The 23,231-nt window shown below is 39.4% G+C and overlaps 1 protein-coding gene across 1 annotated transcript; it reads left to right on the forward strand.

Annotated features, from left to right (window-relative positions):
• The first annotated feature begins 4,931 nt into the window (after positions 1–4,931).
• Positions 4,932–20,905, forward strand: LOC139741049 (uncharacterized). The gene is made up of 10 exons (XM_071651636.1): positions 4,932–5,029; positions 8,645–8,923; positions 9,944–10,376; positions 11,593–11,870; positions 13,619–13,725; positions 15,010–15,075; positions 16,268–16,509; positions 16,985–17,134; positions 18,925–19,035; positions 19,371–20,905. Exons 2-10 carry the CDS (start codon positions 8,651–8,653, stop codon positions 20,903–20,905), a joined length of 3,195 nt encoding a protein of 1,064 aa, XP_071507737.1. The 5' UTR covers positions 4,932–5,029; positions 8,645–8,650.
• Positions 20,906–23,231: the final 2,326 nt, after the last annotated feature.

Genomic DNA, 23,231 nt, shown 5'->3' on the forward strand with positions numbered 1-23,231 from the left:
AAAAAAGGAAGAAATGTAAAAATGCATGATTTAGTATTTATCAAAGAAGAACTGAAGAATTATTTTGAAACCTACGATTGAGATTGAGACATAATTCATATTTCTGGAATTACAGGCAATATCATACACTGTTGACAAGTTAATATCTAAAACTTGAAAAAATTACATTTATGCATTATAAATTTTGCATACAATGTGTTTTATGGTGACATGTAATACTGTAACGGTCTAGTGACTTGCAAGTACCTGCAAACTAACTTTTCATGCCAAGGGGTAGGTGATGCTGGTCGCTATTACTGTAGCATTTCATCATAGTAGATTGTTCTGAGGCAGATAAGATTGAACAGAAAGTATTTTCCAAAAAGAGATAGGAGCTTGGAATTTGGCTCAAATTTTGCCAATGTGTAATATTTAGCGATAAATATAGTATCCACACAAAATTCAAGATGGCGGTAATTAATCGAGGTTGTCGTTCAACTAAGGCATTATTTACCATAAGTGCACGTAAAACAAAAACCCAGCTTTACTTAATTCCTCAAACTAGTTCTAAACTGTGAGTTCGGGATAGAACAACTAATGTACAAACTTAAATCAGTATAATTAATGCTAAATATTGTTAGATATACTAAATAGATCTGATAAGAATGTTTTTTATATACTAATTTGTCAACAGTTATGGTTATGGTTTCTTGAAAAGAAATGGTGATATCTCCGTATGTTGTAGGCTTTATTATAATTTTTTTACATGGTAGAATGTTTTGTAATACAACTAACCTGCACATATAAATCGAATGTGATATCTCTCCCAGTGGTAGAATACCTTAAGTGTGTTGCGTCAAAGTTAAATCTCAACTTATAACTTTTAATTCGATATATATTTTTAAATCTTCTTATATTGCTGTCTACTACATGTTCCTATACATCTGAACGATATTGTACTAGTGTAAACCATATTGAGGGTCTTTTTTTTGGGGGGGGGGGGGGGTGGAGCTCATTCCAGTGTTTGGGTAAGGCCCAATCTCTGATAAAAAAAGAAATGCTTCTGTATCAAAGATATGCTTTTTTACTTGTATGTTACTCTGCTGTTGTAGAAACGTGAATGAGTATGGTATATGTGTAATAATGTCTGATCCGTAGATGTCCTTGAAAGCCCTTCTGATCCGACCCCCCCCCCCAAAAAAAAAAAAAAAAAAAAAAAAGATCCGACATGGCGGCAATTTCTCAACTTTGTTGTGCGAAATGTGTTGTGCGAAATTACTTTTCAGTATATTGTTCGAATAAAATTGTCCAAATTGATTATACGTGCTGTATATTCACACTTACAAATAAGCATGCTGAAACTGTATTATCTGCTATCAGATTTTTCTTACATTGTTTTTAGGCTAATTTCATGTGGGTTATAGTGTCACAATTGATCTGAGCTTATGCCATTGGTAGATGCTTTCCCATATTAGATATCAGGATCACTCGAGAGTGAAAATGTTCATTTTCATTCATTTTAGAGTAACCTCGGGGATCACTCGAAGTGTGAGAAGTGATCCCTAAGGCAGGGCTCGACACTAACGGTGGTCTGGTGGCCCGGGGCCACCAAAAACGCACGTCGGGTCACCAAAATGTCAGAAATGAAGAACACTAGTGGCCTGATCGGGCCACCAAAAAAGGTCGGATATTTGCCTTTGGGCCACCAAAAATAAAAGTTAGTGTGGAGCCCTGCCTATCAAGGTCACTCTAAAAGGAGTGAAAATGAACATTTTCACTCAAAAGTCACTCCAATTTCACTCTAAATTCACCGTTTTCTTGTTATTCACTCCTCACATCAAAAGTAAAAACTTCCACTCGGTTTGTTTTTTTTTTTCTTTTTCGGAGAGTAGAATATCACTGGTTTTAAAAATGTGTCCATAAAAACCTAAGACGGTTTAAGATAGCACAACAGACAAAATTGTACCAAAAACGAAATAATACATTTAATTTGGCGCAATACACTATGTCAACTTTGATGGCTGTCATCTTGATTTTTTTTTTGAGCGGTTGATCTAAATTCTGTCTTAAACTATCAGTAACAAGATTGGTGCCAAGTTTCAAGCTACTACATGTACCTCTATTTGAATTTTTTTTTTTTTGCTTCATCTCATCTGCTTCAGAACAATCTACTTTGAAATAATAGCGATCAGTATCACCTGAGCTACCACTTGGTATGAAAAGTTAGTTTGCAGGCACAAACCCTTGTTTGTCAAAGAAAAAGTCTGCATTTGCCAAGACTACTACACGCACCACTGGCACTGCTACAAGCGCCAGTGCCAATGGTGTGTGTGTAGTAGTCTTGGCGCGCGCAGACTTTTTTATGACCAACAAGGTCTTGGTCACCACTAAAGTGGCCATTTTTACGTAGTGAGTTTTCAAGTTTGAAACATTATAACTCCTGAACCAAAAATGGTACTGACCCCTAATTTTCTCCAAATATTAATTATATGTCAAACAAAATTCTTGAAACGTTTCAAGATAATCCTTCAGTCTTCCTGTGATTTATGCTGAATCAAGCATTTTTATGATTTCCCTTTTTTCAGAAAAATATCAAAAAATGAGTGTTTTTTCCTTAAAATCTCAATCCAATTATCACAATAACCCACAAAAATGGTATCAACTTGTAGAAAATTTTATTCTCTTTCATTGACATGACATTTGTTGAAATCTGATGTTTCTATCGAATTCTATTATTTAAATAACAAATTCAGTAAATATGGCGGCCATCTTGGACGCCATCTTGGATTTGGAGGTTTTCGCAACAAATTTTTTGAGGTAGACCAGTGGAATGTTGTTTGTTATAATAAAAACTTGAAAATAAGCATGGTCTACTTAGTTTGTAGAGAGAGTGCAACTCGACCTCTGTTTTTAGCTTTTGGCCCCCCGGTTATTTTATTGTGTCGGTATGTCCGATTGACTATGAATGTCTGTCTCTCTTTTTGTCTGTCCGTCTGTCTATCTACCCGTCTGTCTCTGTCCGTCAGGGCTATCACTCTATCTTTTCCTTCACATCATCCTTTTTAACTTTAATTTGCTTTGTTTGTTTGTTCGTTTGCTATTTTTTTCCTTTTTGCCAAGCCATTGATATGCGGCTATTTGTATATTTCTTTGGGTGTCCGAATCACATTATATTCATTTTAATAGATAGTGACGACTTCAAATGAACCATAGATACAAATGCTCGCTATATATACACATGGAACGGAATTGCCCGAATTCAGCCGCATGAACAACACGCATGCTGTTCTTCCCTAAGGTATTTTCTTTATGATATTAGCAGCTGACTTTTCTGTGTAGCAGCTGTAACGTATATAATCTAAAGGAGTAGCAGCAGACCTCATACGAAAGAAGAACTGAAGAAGAAGAAGAAGAAGAAGAAGAAGAAGAAGAAGAAGCTAGTTCAAAATAATGTAAAGAGCTTATTGAGCATGGAAATTGCAGCTATACTGTATAACAATGATAAATGCCATGTTGTTCTAGTCCGCGCTTCTAAACCAGTTGGCCGCAATTTCGGCCAAAAATGAAATAAAAAAGATTAATACGTGATCTAATTGGGCCTATAAAAAACAAGCAAACGTAGGAGCCAAAGTGCACATCGGGTTGAAAAGGTTGAGAAGCACTAATGGAAATCAGTGATTGGACATTTTTTGATAAACATAGGGGCCTATATAAAAGACATGGAAACCATGAAAGCTTTAAAAGATCGAGATTAAATCAGACTGGTCCTAAATATTACTTGTATTTTCAGATATAATTTTTCCTCAAAGTGTAATCACGTATATTGTTGCAATCTTCCTGTCACGATGACGGCATTAGGTATATATCGGTTTCACAAAAAAAAAATACTTATAAGAAAAAAACAACAACTGACGTCATAACCGATTGTCCAATTTTCCTTAAAATTCACTGATCTGTCATTCTATCTATTCATTTTTTTTTTTTTTCGTATCCACTAACTCCACATAACTTAGTAGTGACGAAGCATATATGTTTGGGGTTTGGCTTTTGCTTCAAGAAAGCATGGTGATATACTTTTCCATAGAATCCATCTGCCCCATATAGTGCCCATGATTACTAGAACGAATCGGGGCCCTATTATTATAATTACAGGGTGTACATCACAGAACTGTCTATTAATTGGTGACACTTTTCAGAGATTTTCCCCACACTATTCATGCAGAGTGCACCTTCGTACACTGTGTGCTCGCATTCAGAGGAAGAAGCCTACTGTAATCATAAAGATGTGACGTTTTTTAGTGACGTATTTTATGGCCCGATAGGCACAGAAGCGCATGAAAGTGACTCTGGTAGCTCATTTTTATATGACTATGAGTTTATATACATCGGTATGAAGCACAAAACGAATGCAAAATGCAGATCTGCACACAGAAGTTTTTTCCTGAACGAGTATTCCTTTGCTGTATGTCTGTATTTTGTTGTGCTATGGTATGCCCCGATTTACAGCTATTTATATCAATTGTGTATTAATGCATTGATATGTAATATGAATATCAATATATTTCACCATTATGAAACACAAAAGCCTACAATTTCCAACATGACCAACAGAAATGAGGTCTCTTGTAAAATGAGTAAACACTGGTAGATATTTAAATGTCTAATGAAACTGCACATTTACGCAACATTGAACATTACATCAGAGATTAATATTCATGAAAGAACACACCGTCATTGGTGAACAGATGCCGGTATCTTTCACGAATCAGCGCATGACTGTCCACATGAAAACGTATTTTGACAACACAGCTAGCGATCGATACAAAAAATCTTGAAGTGCATCGAGATGTGGATCCTGCGAATTGCGACATGTTACGTCGCCATACACACCGGCCTATGCGTGTATAGTATAGATGTTAGTACGTACTGACCCATACACAACACACTCGTCTCAAATACTCTAGCACACATCATCGCTGTGTTTGAGCTGTGAAAGAATGTCAGCCGGCAGTGCTCAAGATTTTGAAATTGTCTTTATTATCACACGAATGTAAGTCATTTTTTAAAAGAAATGTATTGTAACGTAATACAGATTATCGTATCTTTATGGTGTTTGGTTTCGTCCATCACAATTTGTGATACTGTTTTCTAGCTGTATTTGTATCAGTCATGCTCAAGCTTCCGTGCACAGAAATCAGTATGTGGGACCGTTATCAGTTCTTGAGGTATCCTGTTACACGTTGCTGATGCTGCATGTGCTCTCGAGAGCGTCTGCCGTCTGTCGTAGCTGTCTTAGTGTCTTGCGCATGCAATATGCCTGATTCAGCAAACACATGTTGAGATTTTGATGCTTGGAAGAGTCTTTGGAAAGCCTTCCACTTCCAGGTCGAAGGTCAGTATCATAATTTATTAGACTATAAAGAAACCCATTGTGAAATAGATGAACCTGGTTTAAAAGTGGAACGGAAAATGTACTTAAAATAATGTAAATTAACTGTAACCGTTAGGCCTAGCCCTCAAAATGTACAAGTTATTGATTTGATTTGAATGGAGTGGTTGCCTCGCCCTTGGTCGATAGAGCGTAGGCCTAGTTAGCGTGGTTAGGCAAACCTGCACTTTAGGGGGCTGTACTAGTGTTGATACCTTTATCTGTGTATGCCATAGGTGATACATAATCCCATGTCATGAACCACCACGCACTGAGCAGCTGGTAAGCTTCTCGTATGGAATATGGAACACTGTTGACAATTCAAGTAAGGTCGCTAAAGACAAAGCTGTAAAGGCTGCCATACACTGCGATTATGATCAGCGATAGCTTGCGATGGATTTCAAGGCACCGTTGAGTGATATTGCATGCTGTTGCTACGGACGGTATCTGTTGCATTATTGTCTAGTTCCACATGCCATATGCGCTTTATACGCCCCTCACACTTAAGGGGGTATCTCACTGAGCGGCGAACGTAGCGAATTTGGGATTTCGCCAGGGTTCGTAAAGGGTTGCATAAGGTTCGTTAACAGTCGCAAGAAAGTTCGCAAACAGTTTTTATTGTCGCAAACAGTTTTTCTTGTCGCAAAAAAATTTTGAACATGTTCAAAAGTTCTTTGCGAACCTTCGCGAATTTGTATTTTCGCTAACAGTTGCAAACGTTCACAAAACACTCGTAAGAATTCGCAAACGGTTGTAATACGGTGTCGCTAACATTTTTATTTGATATGCCACTGCTAGCGAACAAGTAACCATATGGTTCCTATATAAAAGCTTCTGAAACAGACAAGGTTCCACTCTAAGAAAGTTCTTGAAGCTCTTGACATCTCCATCATGATTGTAATTGCTGCAAAAGCTTTTCATATTGACCAAAGTCTGTCCTCTGCAACAACCACTCTCTGACCCAAACAGTCTGTCTTTTCTTCTTCCTTTCTTGTTTTTCTTTATTTTCTTTCTCTTATGCTCCACGATAGCTGTAGCAGCAGCCTGACAAAGCAGCTCTTCAAGGATAGCAACACGTTGAGCCTCTTCTTGGCAGAAATTTATTTCCATATACTGGAAATCCATCTTGAACGGTTGTCACAAGAGATCTGAATTCAGGGGAAGGTTTTACGTTCGTTTTATGGGTCTAACTACACATAATCGCCTGGTACTTTCCTAGGTCCAAGAACATTTGCAAATTGTCGCAAAGGATTTGCAAACAATTGCTAATATTTGCAAAACTGTCGCTAACATTTGCAAAATTGTTGCTAATATTTGCTAACATTCGCTAATAGTCGCCACCTGTGTTTCGCAAACATTCGCTGAAGTGTTGCTAATTGTCGCTAAACATGGCTAAAAGTCGCTAACTGTCGCTAATGGCAGAAGCGAACTTTGATTTTTCGCAAACATTCGTCAGAAAAGTTGGCGAATCTCAAATTCGCTACGTTCGCAAACGTTCGCGGCTCACTGAGATACCAGCTTAAAGATTTCTTGCACGATATGATGTTGTATAGGAGATTGCCAGATGGTGTACAGTGTGCAGAGGTTTTTGATACAACAACCTGTGATTTTTTAACATCCTAGCTAGCAACAAAAATGTAGCTATTTTTCTGCCTCCGTCATTCAACAGCTGCAAACCATCCCACACAGATGAGGTGTGTGTGTGTGTGTGTGTGTGTGTGTGAGCATTTGGTGGCTGCCTGTATATCGATAGCTACATGTACGTAGTCAATAACAGCTAACAGGCAGATCAGTATAAGATTTTGTGGGGGTTTTTTTTTCATTGTTTGAAAGAATGATATCGCCAAGGACAGTGGATATATGCCCCCTGCAATAGGTTAATTAGTGATCCCCTGACTTGAGACACAGTGTATAGTATTCATTCATTTGAAATCATATGAAGGTTTACCACTGTTGAGTTGCGTTGAAGGGCAGTTAGAGCAAGCAGCGCAGCATACGTTTAAAGATTTTGTTATACACACTGTGACACACACACTTTATCCCAACAGGAAATCCCACATACATGCACACAGTACCTGAACATGTGCTGTCAAACCCATTCATGGTGCCTAATACATGTACATGTTGTAGGCACTCCAATTCACATGCACTGCTCGATTAGGGTAATATTCAACATATTTTCACTTTTCTCATATAATAGAATTTGAGCACTTGACTTGCCTCTTTCAGGAGGTATGGGAAATATTACCCTTACCATACAGCAGTAACAAGTTGAGGGAATGTGTACAAGTTTATAAACAAAAAAAAGAGGAAATTTTGTGGAATAATTTTTTTATGTATCATTCTACGTATGTGACATCACAATTTGAGGTAGTCTTTTCATCCAGCGATTGTGGCATTGAAATTTCAAAAATCCGTACTGATTGTCTGATGTTCCTCAAACTGATGTGTTCTACTGATATTGCTGCATTCACTCAATCCACATGTATATTAGAGTACCGGTACTTTTTATTGTTTGTGTGGCAACCCTTCCAAAACACAATGCATAACTGCATAGGTTATATTGGTGTACAGTATGTGGCATACTGTAAACATCAATATTTTCAGGAGATTAGTTTTTTTTTGTGCTGAGTGACTCAAAAACATATTTGCATTTTTTTTTATTGGTGCTGTGCAATTGTCATCCCATTCAATATACAACATGTACGGAGAAAATTGTGAAGATATTTTTGCAGGTTTTTAGAATTCACGCTAGCCAGGAGTAAGGCAAAATATATGAAAATTAATGTACCTCGAAAATTTTTGCATTTGCAGTAAATTCTCACTTTGAGTATTACAGTGAAGTGATCAGACAGGATTTCTTGATAATATCTGGGCATGTGTAACATATGTAAGAATGAGACCAACACTGTAAAATTTCCATTCAGTACTAATTACTTCATAGAAATGAATTCATTGTTTGATAACAATGTGTATGTTTCTTCTTCTTCCTCTTTTTTTTTTTGGGGGGGGGGGGGTTGGAGGGGGATTTAGCTTCTCGCCCTTTTTTGTTTTTTTCTTTTTCTCATTAATCTTCTCTTTTAATATTTTGGTATTAAAGTATACAAAAACAAAATATATGATGAACACCCTTCTTCATGATATTGAATTTACCCCCTCTGATATTGAAGATATTTCATAAAAGTTTTTGTACTAATTGTTAAATTGATTTTGCAATTTTTTTTTCTTGCCTTACAGAGCACAATGAGACGCTCCAAAATCAAGCCCAGCATCAACTTAGCATCGCGGCGTTCAGTTTCTTCAACCCCGCAGCCAAAAGAGAAGTCCACTCCAGCCGCACCAAAGTTAGGAAGCCCTCCAGTGGTAGGGCCAGTCCCCTCGGCAACATCTGTTACAAGAGATGGTAGCTGCCCAAATAAAGCACTGGTGGCAAAGGACTACTCCAACAAAGGGTTGGACGCAGCCAGAGCAGTCAACATCCAGCCAGATGGAAACATTCAGAAAGTTAATGAGCAGGTATTGTCCACTGGGAATGGCATTTGTAGCAGCTAAGAATTTGTGTCTGGATGGCTGTAGAGCACGAATGTTTTAATGTCTGCCTTTTCAGAGAATGAACAAGAACATGAATTAACTTGAAAGGTTCCTGTAAATGTACTGTAAAACGAGGAATGTTCATGGCATTTTAATTTTGCAAATTTCGCGAGTGCCAAGATTCGCGAAATTAAAGTGCAAGCGAAAGTTCTTGTCTACACTATATGCATTGAATGCCAGAGGCAGTTCGCGAAAATTTCATGCTGCAAAAAGGCTGTCGGCTCCAATTCGTGAAAAATTCATGCCGCGAATATATCATGTTTTACAGTACATTGACCTCTATTGATGCCTTTTGGTCTGTACATAACCAAATCGAGAAATACTTCATGAAAAATATATTTTCTCTTTTTTTTTGCACCCTGTCAAGCCCTACCCCTAAAAATCTTCCAGATTATCTTTATTCATATTCCAGTTGTGACATCATCCTCCTGTAACACTTGAGCTGAAAGATAGACAGTTATGTGCCGTACCATTGCATTCATAGATATTTCAAAAATTGTGAGAAACATCTGCATAAATATGAACATGTGATGCTATTGTGTGTAAGAGCAGGTATCAGTAATAGCAACGGATGGTAAGGCACATAACTGAGACTTCATTTGTTGCTGCAGTTGGTTTGAATTAGTAACAAGAAGATTGTGGTGAGCCAATAAAGATATGCAGATATTTCAATTGAGTGATACCGCATTAAAGCATGTTGTTCTTCCAAGACTTGCCTGTTATAATTTTTGAAAACATTGAATTCTCAGGTAATGGGAAATGGCAAAGGAATAATTTGATACCACAATGATATGCAAAAGATATAGATACAAAACGTATGAAGTTTAGAATAGTGTGAATTTTACAGTGATTTGATAAGCTGTGTAATTGTTAATAAATGCTAAGATTGACTTGCATTAGATATCAATTTTCTGGATGTAAGACCTTGCTGTCTAACTGTTCTAGATACAGAATGGAGTCAGTGAGGGCGAAAACATCCCACCACCCTCTGTGGAAGTGCAGCAAGCCAGCCACAAGGGGTCAGTTCCCGCCAAGCCCAAGGAAATTCAGCCGTCCGTCCAGCCTTTGGTGGCCCCTTTGTCGTCGTCTCAGTCCCCCACCTCCAAGGAGGCCATGCCACCTCCAGACAGCAGTGGCAGCACTGGAAAGAGTGCACCATCAGCCACACGAAGGAGAAGGTTTGCCGCAGTGCCCAACCTGGGCCAGCCGCGGTTGAAGAGTGTAGCGCCCAAGGTGCAGAGTGCTGACCATGCAGTGGGACGTCAGGGACCCAAGCCAGGGGACCAGACCAAGGACCTGGAGGGCCAGGAGGGAAGGACAGTCATGGCACCTCCTCCTGTGCAGAGGGTGCTAATGGCATCCAGTGCCCAAAAGAGATGTGAGTTGGATTAAAGGCATTATCTATCATTTGCAGATGAAACAAAAACCCAGCATTCGAGCTTCAAAATAGTTCTAGCATGTGAGTTAGAGCTAGAAACAACCCATATAAACATTTGAAGCAGTATAATCGATGTTAGGTATTGTTGAATATACAAAATGTGAACAATAGTTATAGTAAAGATGTTTCCAGACTAAACTGTCTACAGTCAAAGGTATCAAACAGAATTATAATATTTACTTTCAAAGAACAAAGGTAGCAAAAAAAGCTGCTGAAAACTGCTTATCCAATAGTGGCGAGCCAATGGAGTAAAAAGGAGTCAAAAGGGGCCTGACCTTTCAATCCAATATCATTATCATTATTGTTGTTATTGCCACCATTTTTGTGTACAAATATATACTTTGATGTATATTGTTTGATTACTTGCATTTGCTGGTTGACATTCATGTTCATTTTGTTGCCTCCTCTTGGTACACCTTTTTAGGGCTTGCTGTTTTGTCAGCCCCTCCCCCCTTCCCCTTGCTGTTACTATTTCACTCTTTTCCTTTCTTTATCTCTCTGTTGTTCCTTATCTTGTTTGATGTTGCCTCCCTATTCATCCTTTTCCTTCAATGGTTGCCCCCTTGGTCCTAAGGATCATTACTGACCCTCTTCTGCCTTTTGTCTGTCCACCCTCCTGCTCTAACCCCCCTCCCTTCACCTCTTGGGCTCCTTGCCCATGACCTCCTACCCTCTTCTTTTGTTTTCTTTGTTCTGTGTCCCTAGCCTGTCCCTGACTGTTCCTGTTGTGTGAAGTCCTTATATGTGATTGCTTTCCCTGCCTGTTTGTCATTTTGCCTCTGACAAAGATTTTACTAGGATCAAAAGCTCAGGCCCCTTTTGACTCAAAAGAACAAATGTGATACAGTTTTTTTCAGTTTATCTTCTGTATAATGGACTTTCTCAGAAGATCTGAAATCCATTGCAAAAAAAAAAAAATTAATTGATGAGCATGTAGTAATATGCGTCATGGTTTCTGTCAGATTATAATATCAAACTATAACATGACACTACATGCAAACACGATGTTCACCATCTATTCCCTTCAGAGGAAAGATATTACAAAACATTAATATTGCAACAGCTAAAATGCCCCAAAGCAGACAGAGTTTATTCAGAGAAGAAAGTGCATTTTACACTTGTCCTACTCTCCAATTTCTCCCCACCCCATAAACAGCTGAATCTTCAAGACTGCATGCATTGACCCCAGGCATCGCCAAGCCGGCAGGAACCATAGAAGACACAGACTCAGGTGCTGTGCAGGCTTCCCCGCAAACCACACCCTCCTCACAACCCACACCAGCTGGAGATGCCACGCCGGCTGTCACCACCAACACTACTCCCAGCGTGGGCGGACAAGAGGGTGAATCCAGGCGCCCCACACCCCAGCAGAGCTCTCTGCCTAATGTGTACACCAAGAAGCTCAAGGAACTCAAAGATCAGATGGATGAAGATGTGAGACTTCTTCCCTTGTTGATCTTTGTGTAGGACAGAATTTCCAACATCCCTTACTATTGATACTTGTCTAGGACACAAATCCCTGCATTTCTGTCTGTTGATCTTTGTGTAGGACAGAATTCCCTCCATTCCCTGCTGTTGATACTTTTGTAGGACACAGTTCCCTGCATTTCTGTCTGTTGTTCATTGTGTGGGACACAACTCCCTGCATTCCCTGCGGTAGATCTATGTATGGGGCACAATTCCCTTCATTTCTGTCTGTTGTTCCTTGTGTAGGACACAATTCCCTCCATTCCCTGCTGTTGATACTTGTTTAGGACACAGATCCCTGCATTTCTGTCTGTTGTGCCTTGTGTGGGACACAATTCAATTATTCCCTTTAATTGATGATGCAATAGTGTGCTCATTGAGCATTCAATAGTTTGGGGTGACCACTTTTGCATATTTTCACAAAGTAGAGATATTAGTGGGAGCACATTTACAAATTATTACCATTATTATTATTTACAAATTTGTACTAAATTTCCCCGTTTTTACCAGATGTATGAAAAGAGAGGAATGTTTATGCTGTGAACCAACCAATATGATGTTATGTTCATTAACCCAGCAGCAATGACTGTTATGGAGGAAGGCTGATAATTGCCAAGCATCAACTAAAAACAGGAGTTTTATGATACATCTATTGGCAGAGGAATTGTAGAGTTTTGAGTGGATTACACACCATCACCTTTTATAGCTTCAATGTGGTTGCATCCAACATCACTATTTAGTGAAAATGTGTGAAACTTTAAAATGACATTCATAACTTTCAAGCTTTCAAGTCCGTGTTTGAATTTTGATGAAATTTGTTGTTCATCTGATTTCACTCCACCTACTAGAGTCAATTCCAATATGTGTTGAGTTGTGCGTTTACTTTGCCTCGTCCTCACATTCACTATCAATGATTAGGGAGCTATGAGACGTAAATTGCTAATCAAGAGTCTTTTGTAGTGAGAGCGTACAATAGAATAATAAAAGAAAGAGCATTCACCACTTGTGTTTGCGCTAAAAGTCACGCATTAGTTTATTAGTAGGCGGTAGTGCCACACACTTGCACTTTGCCGGAACAGGAAATGGGAAGTTTTCATCAAAATGCTCCGTAATGTCTGTTTCAAACTGTTTCGCTATTGCTTTCTGTTTGTGTTATGTATTCTAGAGTCTGCAGATATTGTTTCTTTTCTTGCTCCAGAAATGACCATCTTACCTCATTACATTGGCAACTCTGAATTTTAGTGTTTATCCTAAGTGCATATCCTGAATTTGAAAAAAAAAAAATGATGATGACATCTGCTCAAGAAAAAAAAAGAATCACAAAAGTTTCACATTTGAGAGAGAAAGATAAACCTTTATGAAAATGTGTCTCCTGTTTAAGAATCAATCATATATTGTAAAATTGATAGGCTTTTTGAACTTGTGCAACGGTAGCAAAGAATTGTAATATTACGGAAATACGAACTTAAAAGGCTCACTTGAAAGATAATTTTTTACTGTGAGGTATGAAACACTAACAATAAATGGCAATGATCGTGATAAAAGGAATACAACTGCAAACCACCTTAGACTTTATAAGATATTACTGGGGAGTCATGTGCATTACATGTCGAGATCCTGACACCAGTGCTTTACCTTGCCTGTGTCTTGACTCATGTATGTTTGATCTGTTCATCCATCCATCCCTCTGTCTGTCTGTCTGTCTGTCTGTGTAGACGCCGTCCAAGAGGAGGAAACGGTATGCGAGGAGCAGCAGTCCTGACCGGACCAAGATGACCATGAGTGACCTCATATATTACAACCCGAAGACCAATCGTATGAAGTAAGGTTCCCTTATTATGCAATATTCAAGCACCCAGTCACAAATTTCCATGATACCTAGAGTCTATACTTACCTCACTACATTGATGTGTATATGTCATAGAAGACTAGCGTTTTCTTCTTTTTTTTTACATTACCTATATCATTTTAAAAGTGAGAGAAGTATTATTCAGTAAACAACTGAATTTTATGAGAGATATCTGTGCAGTTCATAAATGTAATTTGAAAAGACATGCTTACTAATTTATTCAAATTTTATGCATGCCTTCATAGCAAAGATTGTTCCTGACAGCCAAAAAGTTCGCAAAGGCTGCCTGTCATAGCAACAGATGATACAAGCAAAGTGCATTCTGAGCATTGAAATGCATTCATTATGTACAGCTTATTACGAGGCTCATAGAGGAAAATTTGCATATATTTGAATATACTTACTGACCTTATTCAGTGTCTAAATGAGAGCAGCTTTATTTTTTTATATCGTAGTGGTACTTGATGTCTTATCTCAGCAACAGTATATGAAAAAGTTCCTTTCCAAAATAAGCTAAATTCATTTTTCTTCAGATTGGACTTTTTGACAGAAATAGATTAACTCTTTGTAGTTCTGTTCAGTAAAATCTTCACATGATTGAAATGCTTGAGAGAAAATGGAGAAATTGGGAGATGAAAGATGAGTTTTGTTCCAAAAGGTGATAAATCCATTTCTGTTTTGTTCCAAAACGTGCTAAATCCAGCAGGATCCAATCGGGAAACCCTTGTGCGTGCTTGACCGCACTTTGACCCCCAGAGGAGGGCTAGGCTGGCTAGCTTTCCTGCCTCTCTAGTTTTCACATATTTGTCGATTATTTGCTGTGAAATATTTCATTTTCCTGCATATAGATTCTCTGGAGAGATGGAGGAAAGAGAAGAATGTGTAGGGATAACAAATCATCACAGAAAAATACACGTGGTCACCAAAACTAGTGAACAAAACATCATTTACATGGTCTATGTTACCGTACTACAATTTGTTGTTCGAAGAGATGCTAAATCCACAAAATAAAGAGAAAAAGTACTAAGAACTGTAGAAATCAGTGTAGACACAATTTTTTTGTTTTTTTCTGAGGCACATTTTCTTTATCCCATTATAAAGTACGAAAGGGACAAAAAGTCATTGCATAAAAACATTTATAAGCATGCAAAATGAAAGTTCATGTTTTTTTTTCCCTACCGTCAAAAGTGGATTTAGCACCTTTTTGAAAGAAACTCTTCATATGTATGTCACAACTTTTTTGTTTTCCTGTGGCAGGATGTCTGAAGCAGAGAAGTTGAACAGGAAGGCCAAGGCTGAAAACAACACGAAAAAGAAAGTCACGTTTGCTGAGTAAGTTTTGCCAATTTTTGGACAGGAAGAAAGGAGGGTGGTGTTGGTAAAATAGAAAGCGATTTTTACATGGCACAGAATCAGTTTTTGATTAACTGTAATGATTTTATGTTCTTATCCCTTATTATTTTTACCATTTCCTTTGACCCAGTTGGGAATTCATGCAGACTTGTTCAAAAATCTGTTGAAGGAAAATCTTCTTGCAATGATAAAATCCCTTTGTATCTGTGCTTGTGATACCAGAGTATGTCTGTACATCATAATTGCATACAAATATTGGCATCGTAAATATAAGCAAAAATACCTTTTTGGTGTGTGAGTAACATGCTTAAAAAACTATATCACTGAAAATGTAGTGAATTTGTGTATGATACTAATACTTGAATAGATTTTATGGTTACGTACAATTTAAAAGAAATTGTGATCATGCATCACAACAAAAAAACAACAACAGAAAGCCGCCAGACATGGATTCTTAGATAAGGACAGATTCTGAAAGAGCGGACTCTAAGCTTTAAAATGATGTATAACCCAATACAACTGGGCTCTCTCAACCTGTCTACATAATGGAAAGAAAGTAAACACTCTGGAAGAGTGTTTACTAAGAATAGAGGCTTTGAAGTGTATGGTCTATTCAAGTGCTTAATCTCACCAAGGTGTGCTCTGTGCACTGAATGGGACCAAAACAGGACGTAAAACTCTGTGACAACCACAATGAAGGGATTATCAGATCAAGCTGAAATTTCCACACACTCATTACAGCTTATTCAAGTCAAGACTGATACCAACTTTCAATGTTGGACTTAGCACTCTTCTTTCAAAAGTTATTAGAGTTGAAAGTGAATAGTGTGTAAAGGGTTTTAATTATGGAATGAACATGGGCCTCTAAGACATACCTAATCACACTATTCTAAAGAATAGTGTTCTGTAATAACTACTACAAAGACTATTTCCCATTCGTTTTATAGACCCAAACTTTAAGATTACATAGAAGAAGAATTGCTCTGACTTTCCTTTCAGAAAATATTAAAAAACTGAAGATTGACTAGGTTCACCCATTTCACCTTTTTTGAGTCACGTGAAATCAGGGTGTGTGACTTTTTTTTTTTTTTTGTCGTGCACGGTAAAAAATGGTTTTGTTTATTTTGGAATGACTTCATTGTTCTACCCCTCGTGACAATAGGGAAGATGAGGAATCCGTTGATGATGTGGACGGTGATTCTGCCTCTACTGACCCAATGGCGCCACAGGTCAAGATTGGCCCTGACGGCAACATCATCATTGACCAGAGCACGTTGACCGTGGAGGCCTCGCCGGCTAGGGCCTTCGACATCGGCGACACAGAGATCGTGCATGAAGACTCATCCACCACAACGTATTCCAGCTTCCTCAAACGCAAGCGTACGCCGGTCTGGAAACCGAAAGGTATACTGCGTGCATGCACTCAGTTTCTGTGGTCTGCGTCGCGATATGAGATATATATTTCTTCAATTCTTCTTGTGATCCATTTGGGAACTGAGCTTGAGATGGCATGGTCCAATGCCCAGACATTAAATCAGAGTAAATTCTGTATTAAATCATTCATCAAGATGTTAAATGAATCACCACAACATGTGCAATCAACCTCACCTAAGATGACCCCGTACAAGTCAAAAAATTGTGTTAACAGTAGTCAAAGAAAAATTCTACCCTGAGGGATATTTAGCATGTGTTAGATATATTGCATAAGTTAGAATTCATTAAGTCAAGGAATTTTCTCCAGTCCCTTTGTGTATAACTTTAGACAAGGTTGACTGTACTTATTCAGTCGTTTATGACTGCATAACACTGTCATGTTATAGATTAGTACAGTTGTGTCAGCACAGTAGTAAGATGGTCCATTGTCTTGTGTTCTGAACAGAGACTGCAAGGTTCTACAAGGCCCTGAGTGCCGTCGGAACCGACTTTGGCACCATCACGGCAATATTCCCGTCACGGAGCCGGGCGGAGATCAAGCGAAAGTTCAAAAGAGAGGAGAGACTCAACAGGAGGAAAGTTGATGCAGCTCTCTGTAAGTAGCAAGTATTACCTAAAGCCTCTAAATCACTAAATTTGTAAGCGATCCTTAACTTGGCAACTCTTTGTGATGATGTCCCTGTTTCCCTTTCAGTTGGCTTTCTTTTTCTTCGCATTTTTGGCAGTTTTTGTAGTTTCTTTATTTGTTTTTTCTAGTTTTGTTCAAATTCACTGAATGGAACATGTCATCTAATCTTTCTCCAATCTGGCATTTTTAAACTTTGGATTTGGCAATTGAATAAGGATGAGATGATGATATCTGCCGCAAAATTACCTCAAGATTTGATGGGATAAGGAGGGCTCCACGTTAGCAGTGGCCCGGCGGCCTGGGATCACTAAAAATTTATGTTGGGCCACCAAATTTTCAACTGGTTATCTTTTGGTGGCCTGGTCAAGCACTTAAGATTAAAAATTGATCATTGTGTTTCCATTTATTTGGGGCCACTGCATTTCTTTTCCAGGCCACCAGAATTTCAGATTTAAATATTGTAGTGGCCTGTATGGGCCACCAGAGAAAAAAAGTTAATTTCTAGCCCTGGATAGGAAATATCAGAGCTGGCTTAAAAATGAGGCATTCTACCCGGTGTTTATTTACTTGTCTTGGAAAAGGAATGAGTACCAAAGAGTGTTTGCAAAGTAGAAGCGAGAAATGTTTTCACCCCACCTTCTCTGTTATGAGATTTTAAGAGATTGTTTATGGACTCATGTCCTTTTAAATGTAGTAGTGTTTATATTTCAGTGTGCCACTCCTTTCAAAGTTTGTAAGACTTTTTGCTGAGAGTTCTTTAAAAAAAAAGGCAAGTTAAAAAGTCAGCTGTGATTTTAAATCTGTGCACTTTTTCTGGCCGGGATTGACTTTTGTTATGTATGTTTAGAGGTGAAATTTCATCTCATTTAATGAATAAACTAGATACGCACTCTGAGAGTGCAGACCTCCGCCAAGTAGGTTTTCCCACCACTGTCTGATCATGTTCTTCCATAGAGATCAGTGAGATCCACTCATACATTCATGCTGAAAATAGCCCACTTTCCCAATATAGAAACCTTTTGTTACATCATCAACTTTCAGCTGCGTGGCACCTCACTCTAGCCCTAGCAGAAATTAAGAGTATGCACTTTAGTGCACGCATACAAACCTCATATACTCGCAGGTTGAACTCCCAAGTTCGTTGACCTACCTGCCAAAATATCAAAAATCCTTCATAAAATCCATAAAAATTCCTGGATCACTACCAAAATGTAATCATCTGTTACTTGTGTCATTTTCAACCTTTCCTGTAGTTTCATCTAAATCCTTTTACAACTTTTTGAGTTATTTTGCACACGGACAAACAAACCAACAAACCAACGGCGATGAAAACATAACCTCTTCCCGTGGCAAAGGTAACAAGCAAAATTTACCCCGACATTTTGTTGGAGTTAAAAATGAATCTTCTGACTGCTCAGACAGACAGTGGCTTCAAACCCTGATCATCACAGGCACAAATGCACCTTAGGAATTATTGTGTCTATCCATAGAAAATTGGTAGCTCTGAATAATCATAGCCAGTTGCAAATCCAGCTCGTGAAAAAACCCTTGATGTTACTGTTGTAAACTTCTCCATAATTGCATAAAGGGGGCCCCCTAAACATGCCATGATTTGATGCTGCGACAAGTTAACTTCCTTTCGAGATCCTCACCAGTGCACTTGGAAATGAGATACTCTACCTTTCAAGACACACCTTCTGTGGACTAATGTACTTACCACCTGATATTTTTGTTTGTTTGTTTGTTTGTGTTAACAGCGGAGCGCAAGGAGCTGGATATGTCTCTCTTTGACCCACCTTCGGATTCTGAGGAGGAGGAAGAGGAGGCTAGCGGGATGACTGCCAAGAAACGCAGATCTGCGAGAAGGAGTAAGTTCAGCATCTTGTACACTGTGTGTCTTATCTAGGAACCTCCTCTTTTTTCTGTGTCTTTTTTTACCTCATTGTAGTCCATAACACAATCACATCATCCTTTTGGACAAGGAACAAGTGCTGCAATTAGAATGAATGTAGACTGAAGTACATGTAGCCACTAGTCTATCAAAATTAAGTTGCTCTGTCAGGAATATGTAGGAGAGAAAATGAAAATTCAGCTTGGCACCGATAACTTCAACAACTTCTACTTCTACTTGTGGCATTTCAGGCAGATGTGATGGTGACATTGTTTTGTGTATGGTTCTTGTTCTTTGCTGTTTCTTCTGCAGAGCAAGTAGAGAAGGCACACACTGATGAGCCAGTTGGTAAGGAGGATGGAAGTAAACCAGACGCCGATGTCAATGAGACGATGTCGGTGAGGTCCCAGGAATCCGATGAAGAGAGTGAGGATGCCCTTGCTAACATCCTGAGCACCACACGATCTGGACGTCAGCCCAAGCCGAGGACCTCTTTCACCATCGAGATCCCGCCCAAGCAGAACCGGAAAAGGACCCGGGCGTCGCCGAGCCAGAAGCCGAGCGCCATCGTGTATGACTCCTATGCAGAGCACAGGCTCAAGCGCTTGGAGAGAGAACGGGAGGCAACACTCAGGCTCAAGATGTTAGCTGGCGGCCAAATAATTAGTGAGGAAGCGGAGGATGGGATGGATGATGAATCGGTAATGAGAAGTGAGGCCGCCTCTGACGTGACGAGTGAGGTTGCCAGTGAGAAGGATAATGAGGAGGAAGAAGAGATTGGTTCGAGAGACCCGGCTGCTCTCACTAGCAACCTGGAGCCAACAAGGATCGTGGGGATGCCTGGACTCGATGCGGGTTCTGCCAACACTTCTTCCCTTCCTGCGAGTTCACCAGGAACAAATGCTGCGGTGAGCACCAGCAAGAAAGTCATGCTGATGATCACCACTCCAGATGGCAGACAAACCATTGTGCAGGTTAACCTGACGTCTACTCCCGAATCTTCAAGAGCACAGCCTAGTGTTGTAGGGGTTGCTAACCAAAGGGGCCGCATTCAAACTAGTCCTGTTACAAGTGTTGCTAGCACAAGGGATGTAGGAGCGGTCAGAGTCAGTCCCACCCCCAGAGAAATTGGAGAGTGTCCAAGCACCAGCAGGTCATCAAGCCCTCTGTCCAGTCCTGCCACACGCTTGACCACCCTCACAAATGTTTCATCTCCGTACCAAAGAACTCCACTGCATACTCCCAAAATCCGAACGGTGGTGGCCACAGGGGTGACCCAGCCCTCCAAACAGTCCAAAAATGTCACCGTGGCAAGGATTGTCGATGGGAAGATTGTGTTTGGTCCTCCGGAAGTGTCCCCATCACCGCAGCCAGAGCACAGTGCAGTGGCAGGCAGGTTTGATAGTGCCTCTCCTATGTGTGGAGATATACATACGCCAAGGGACCAGGACCTGTTGGACAGAACTCCATTGCAAACATTACCCAGCCATGTATTACAGCCCCAGACATTGCCGAACACGTCAGCAACTCTGGATAGCCCCATGGAGTCCACATCGACCCTGTCGTCCGGGGCGCTGCTTGACGAGCAGATGTCGGTGCCGCCAATGCCGATGGCAGCGGTGTCGGATCCCGCCGACCAGTTCTTGGCCGGGGGGATGCTGCCAGACCTTGGGGTCAACATGTCCTTTGACAGCAACCTGGGCGTGGTCGCGTACGAGGAAAGCATCGCCACCATGGGCGATCCCATCGTAGCGCAGCAGGTGGATGTTGCCAGCAGCAATGCGCTGACACAGAGAACTAGACACAGACACGAATCCAATGGACCATTCATTCCACCAATGAAATGAAAGATTTAGCTAGTCTCTCTTGCAAATTGTCGCGTACGTGAATATGCAACCTTTATGATGCTGAATTTGGCAGAACATTTCATAGCGTGGATGCATCATTCCATTGGAGAATGTTTTATGACATGCAAAACTGCCATTTCTATATTTGTGATCTGTTGAGTTTGTATTCAAGAGCATGAAGGAATGCTGGAGAAAACTATGATGAATATGCAAGAATTTGTGGTTTACACAGACATGTTCCATCTACATAGGTAATTTTTTTTTTTTGGATAAACATATTGTCATGTCATTGTGAAACCCAAACCCGAGTGCACAAAGATGCTGTTTGATTGCTGCTGTGTATGTTTTGTTTTGTTTCTTTATCCGGTGCAATATTGTTTGAAAAGTGGCATTTTTAGACTCTGCTTTTTCTGATTTAAAAATACACGTTTTCCCCACTTGCAAGTTCTGAAACACAACCTTTGTCAATCACATGATAATCTCAGATGATTTTGCAACCTGTGCTCAATGAACTTAACATGTATGTCTACCAGGAGATGGCGTCGTTCACCTCTGGCGAAATTCTTCCCAAGTCAATTTCATTTCATTGTGTTACCTTGAAACAACAAATATCAATGCCATGTGTGATGTAATGGCCTTGTGAAAGCACACAATGAATTCATATCTCAGGGACATAATTGACAGCCCAGTTTAAAACCCACAAAAAGTCACAGATTAGAATTCTCTGTAGAGGACCAAAGTATGTCATTTGAGTTGACCTCAAAGTTTTTTCTTAACTGGGAGAGTAAGCTTTTCTATACCTACTGTCAAAATTTGGCAACTTCACGCAAAACCGAAATCAAGATATGAACAGTTTTTCTGGACCATGTTTTTGCAGACAGGTGCTGCTTTAACGTTGAAACAGAACATGCTTTCATTTATACTTATCTAGAGTAGGCCCCAGTGGCCCTAATCTTTAAATCCTGGTTAATCCCTTTTCTATGGAAATACATCTCCTAACTCTCTCTTTATTTCAATCCCTTTGAATGGGTTTGGATAGTCCAAATTTAACAAGTTACATATCATTCTTAAGTTTACCGCTTGCTCTTTTAAATTGTGGAAATTCACTTGTGGTTTTTGAGCTGGGCGGTCACCTATAATGTGAAAGCCAGTAGCCCTTACTTGGAGTCTCTCCATAATTATCCGTGTGAATGTCTGTAAATCTGTGGCCAAATCAAATGTAGTCCTACATGTTTGTCATATAGAAGAAAATGAAATTCATCTCCCTACGCATTGAAGGAGTTAAGAAGTTAAGAATAATTATATGAATGAACAGTTATTGTCATGCATTATTCATAACATTTCAGTTGGCCAACTATGAATTGCATATTTTGTAGTTTGAATATGTAGTCATACAAACTTCTAGATTCCTGTGAAGATTTTTAAGGGGTGAGTTTGAGATGCAGAATATGAATTTTGGTTTATTCTCCCTGACCCCACCCCTATATACAAAGCTTTGCAAAGGAGGTCTACGACCTGCGGCAAACGCTCTATGGCTTGAATGTCCTCAGTAAGCAAAAGATATATCTAAAAAGCCAAAGTTGGTTTGAAAGATATAAGTGAACCTTTGATCAGCCTACTCTACATGACACCAACTCATTGCACTTGAGGTAGATTAGGTGGAGCCAACAATTAAAGCAAACCAAGATAATCATGGTTTATGTGTTTTGAAGTGTAGTGGGATTAATTATGGGTTTTGATCATGGAATTGCATATTGCAATACCCATCCTTTTCCGTAATTTGTTAGCTCAGTATTTCGATCAAATGAGAAGGTATGCAGATTCTACACCACTCCAACATTAAGTTAGAAGTATAAATTAAAGATATTGATCCAATTCTCCCTGGACCTGTGTGTGAAATTGCTGTGTAAATGATGTTCATTTCTTGGTTTTTGTTCCGGCAAGAATTTAGCATCTGTAACTCTGTAAGAAAATTTGTCACCCTTGAATCGTAACGATCCTATAAAGTTGATCCAAAGTCTACATGTATTGCATCTTCTCTTTTTTTTCCCCCATTTCTACATCATCAAAGTTTTGCAAGCAAATTAAAATGTTGTAGAGTAGTAACATCATGGTCTCTTCTAATATGCATACGACGGAGTGACTGACATCTTCACAGATGGGTAGTGTATGGGGTGCTCTATTGTGGGTAGCGTGAACAGGGAGGGGTAATGAATTCTTGAATTCAAAATACCACAAACGGGAAAGAGTAGCCGTTGCCATCTTATCAACAATTGAAACTCTCCTGAAGCTGTGTACAAAAGTTACTACAGAGATGTACCGGTAT

Source organism: Diadema antillarum, unplaced genomic scaffold (genome assembly GCF_040938485.1).
Source record: "Diadema antillarum isolate AM-2024a unplaced genomic scaffold, OU_Dant_1.0 seq00000900_RagTag, whole genome shotgun sequence".
Classification (NCBI taxonomy): Eukaryota; Metazoa; Echinodermata; class Echinoidea; order Diadematoida; family Diadematidae; genus Diadema; species Diadema antillarum.

Excerpts from the sequence above, each read along its gene's own strand:
- LOC139741049 (XM_071651636.1), top strand. The coding sequence starts at position 8,651 with ATGAGACGCTCCAAAATCAAGCCCAGCATCAACTTAGCATCGCGGCGT. Across the intron at positions 13,726-15,009 it reads CCGAAGACCAATCGTATGAA|GATGTCTGAAGCAGAGAAGT; the intron begins GTAAGGTTCCCT and ends TTCCTGTGGCAG. Across the intron at positions 15,076-16,267 it reads AACACGAAAAAGAAAGTCAC|GGAAGATGAGGAATCCGTTG; the intron begins GTTTGCTGAGTA and ends TCGTGACAATAG.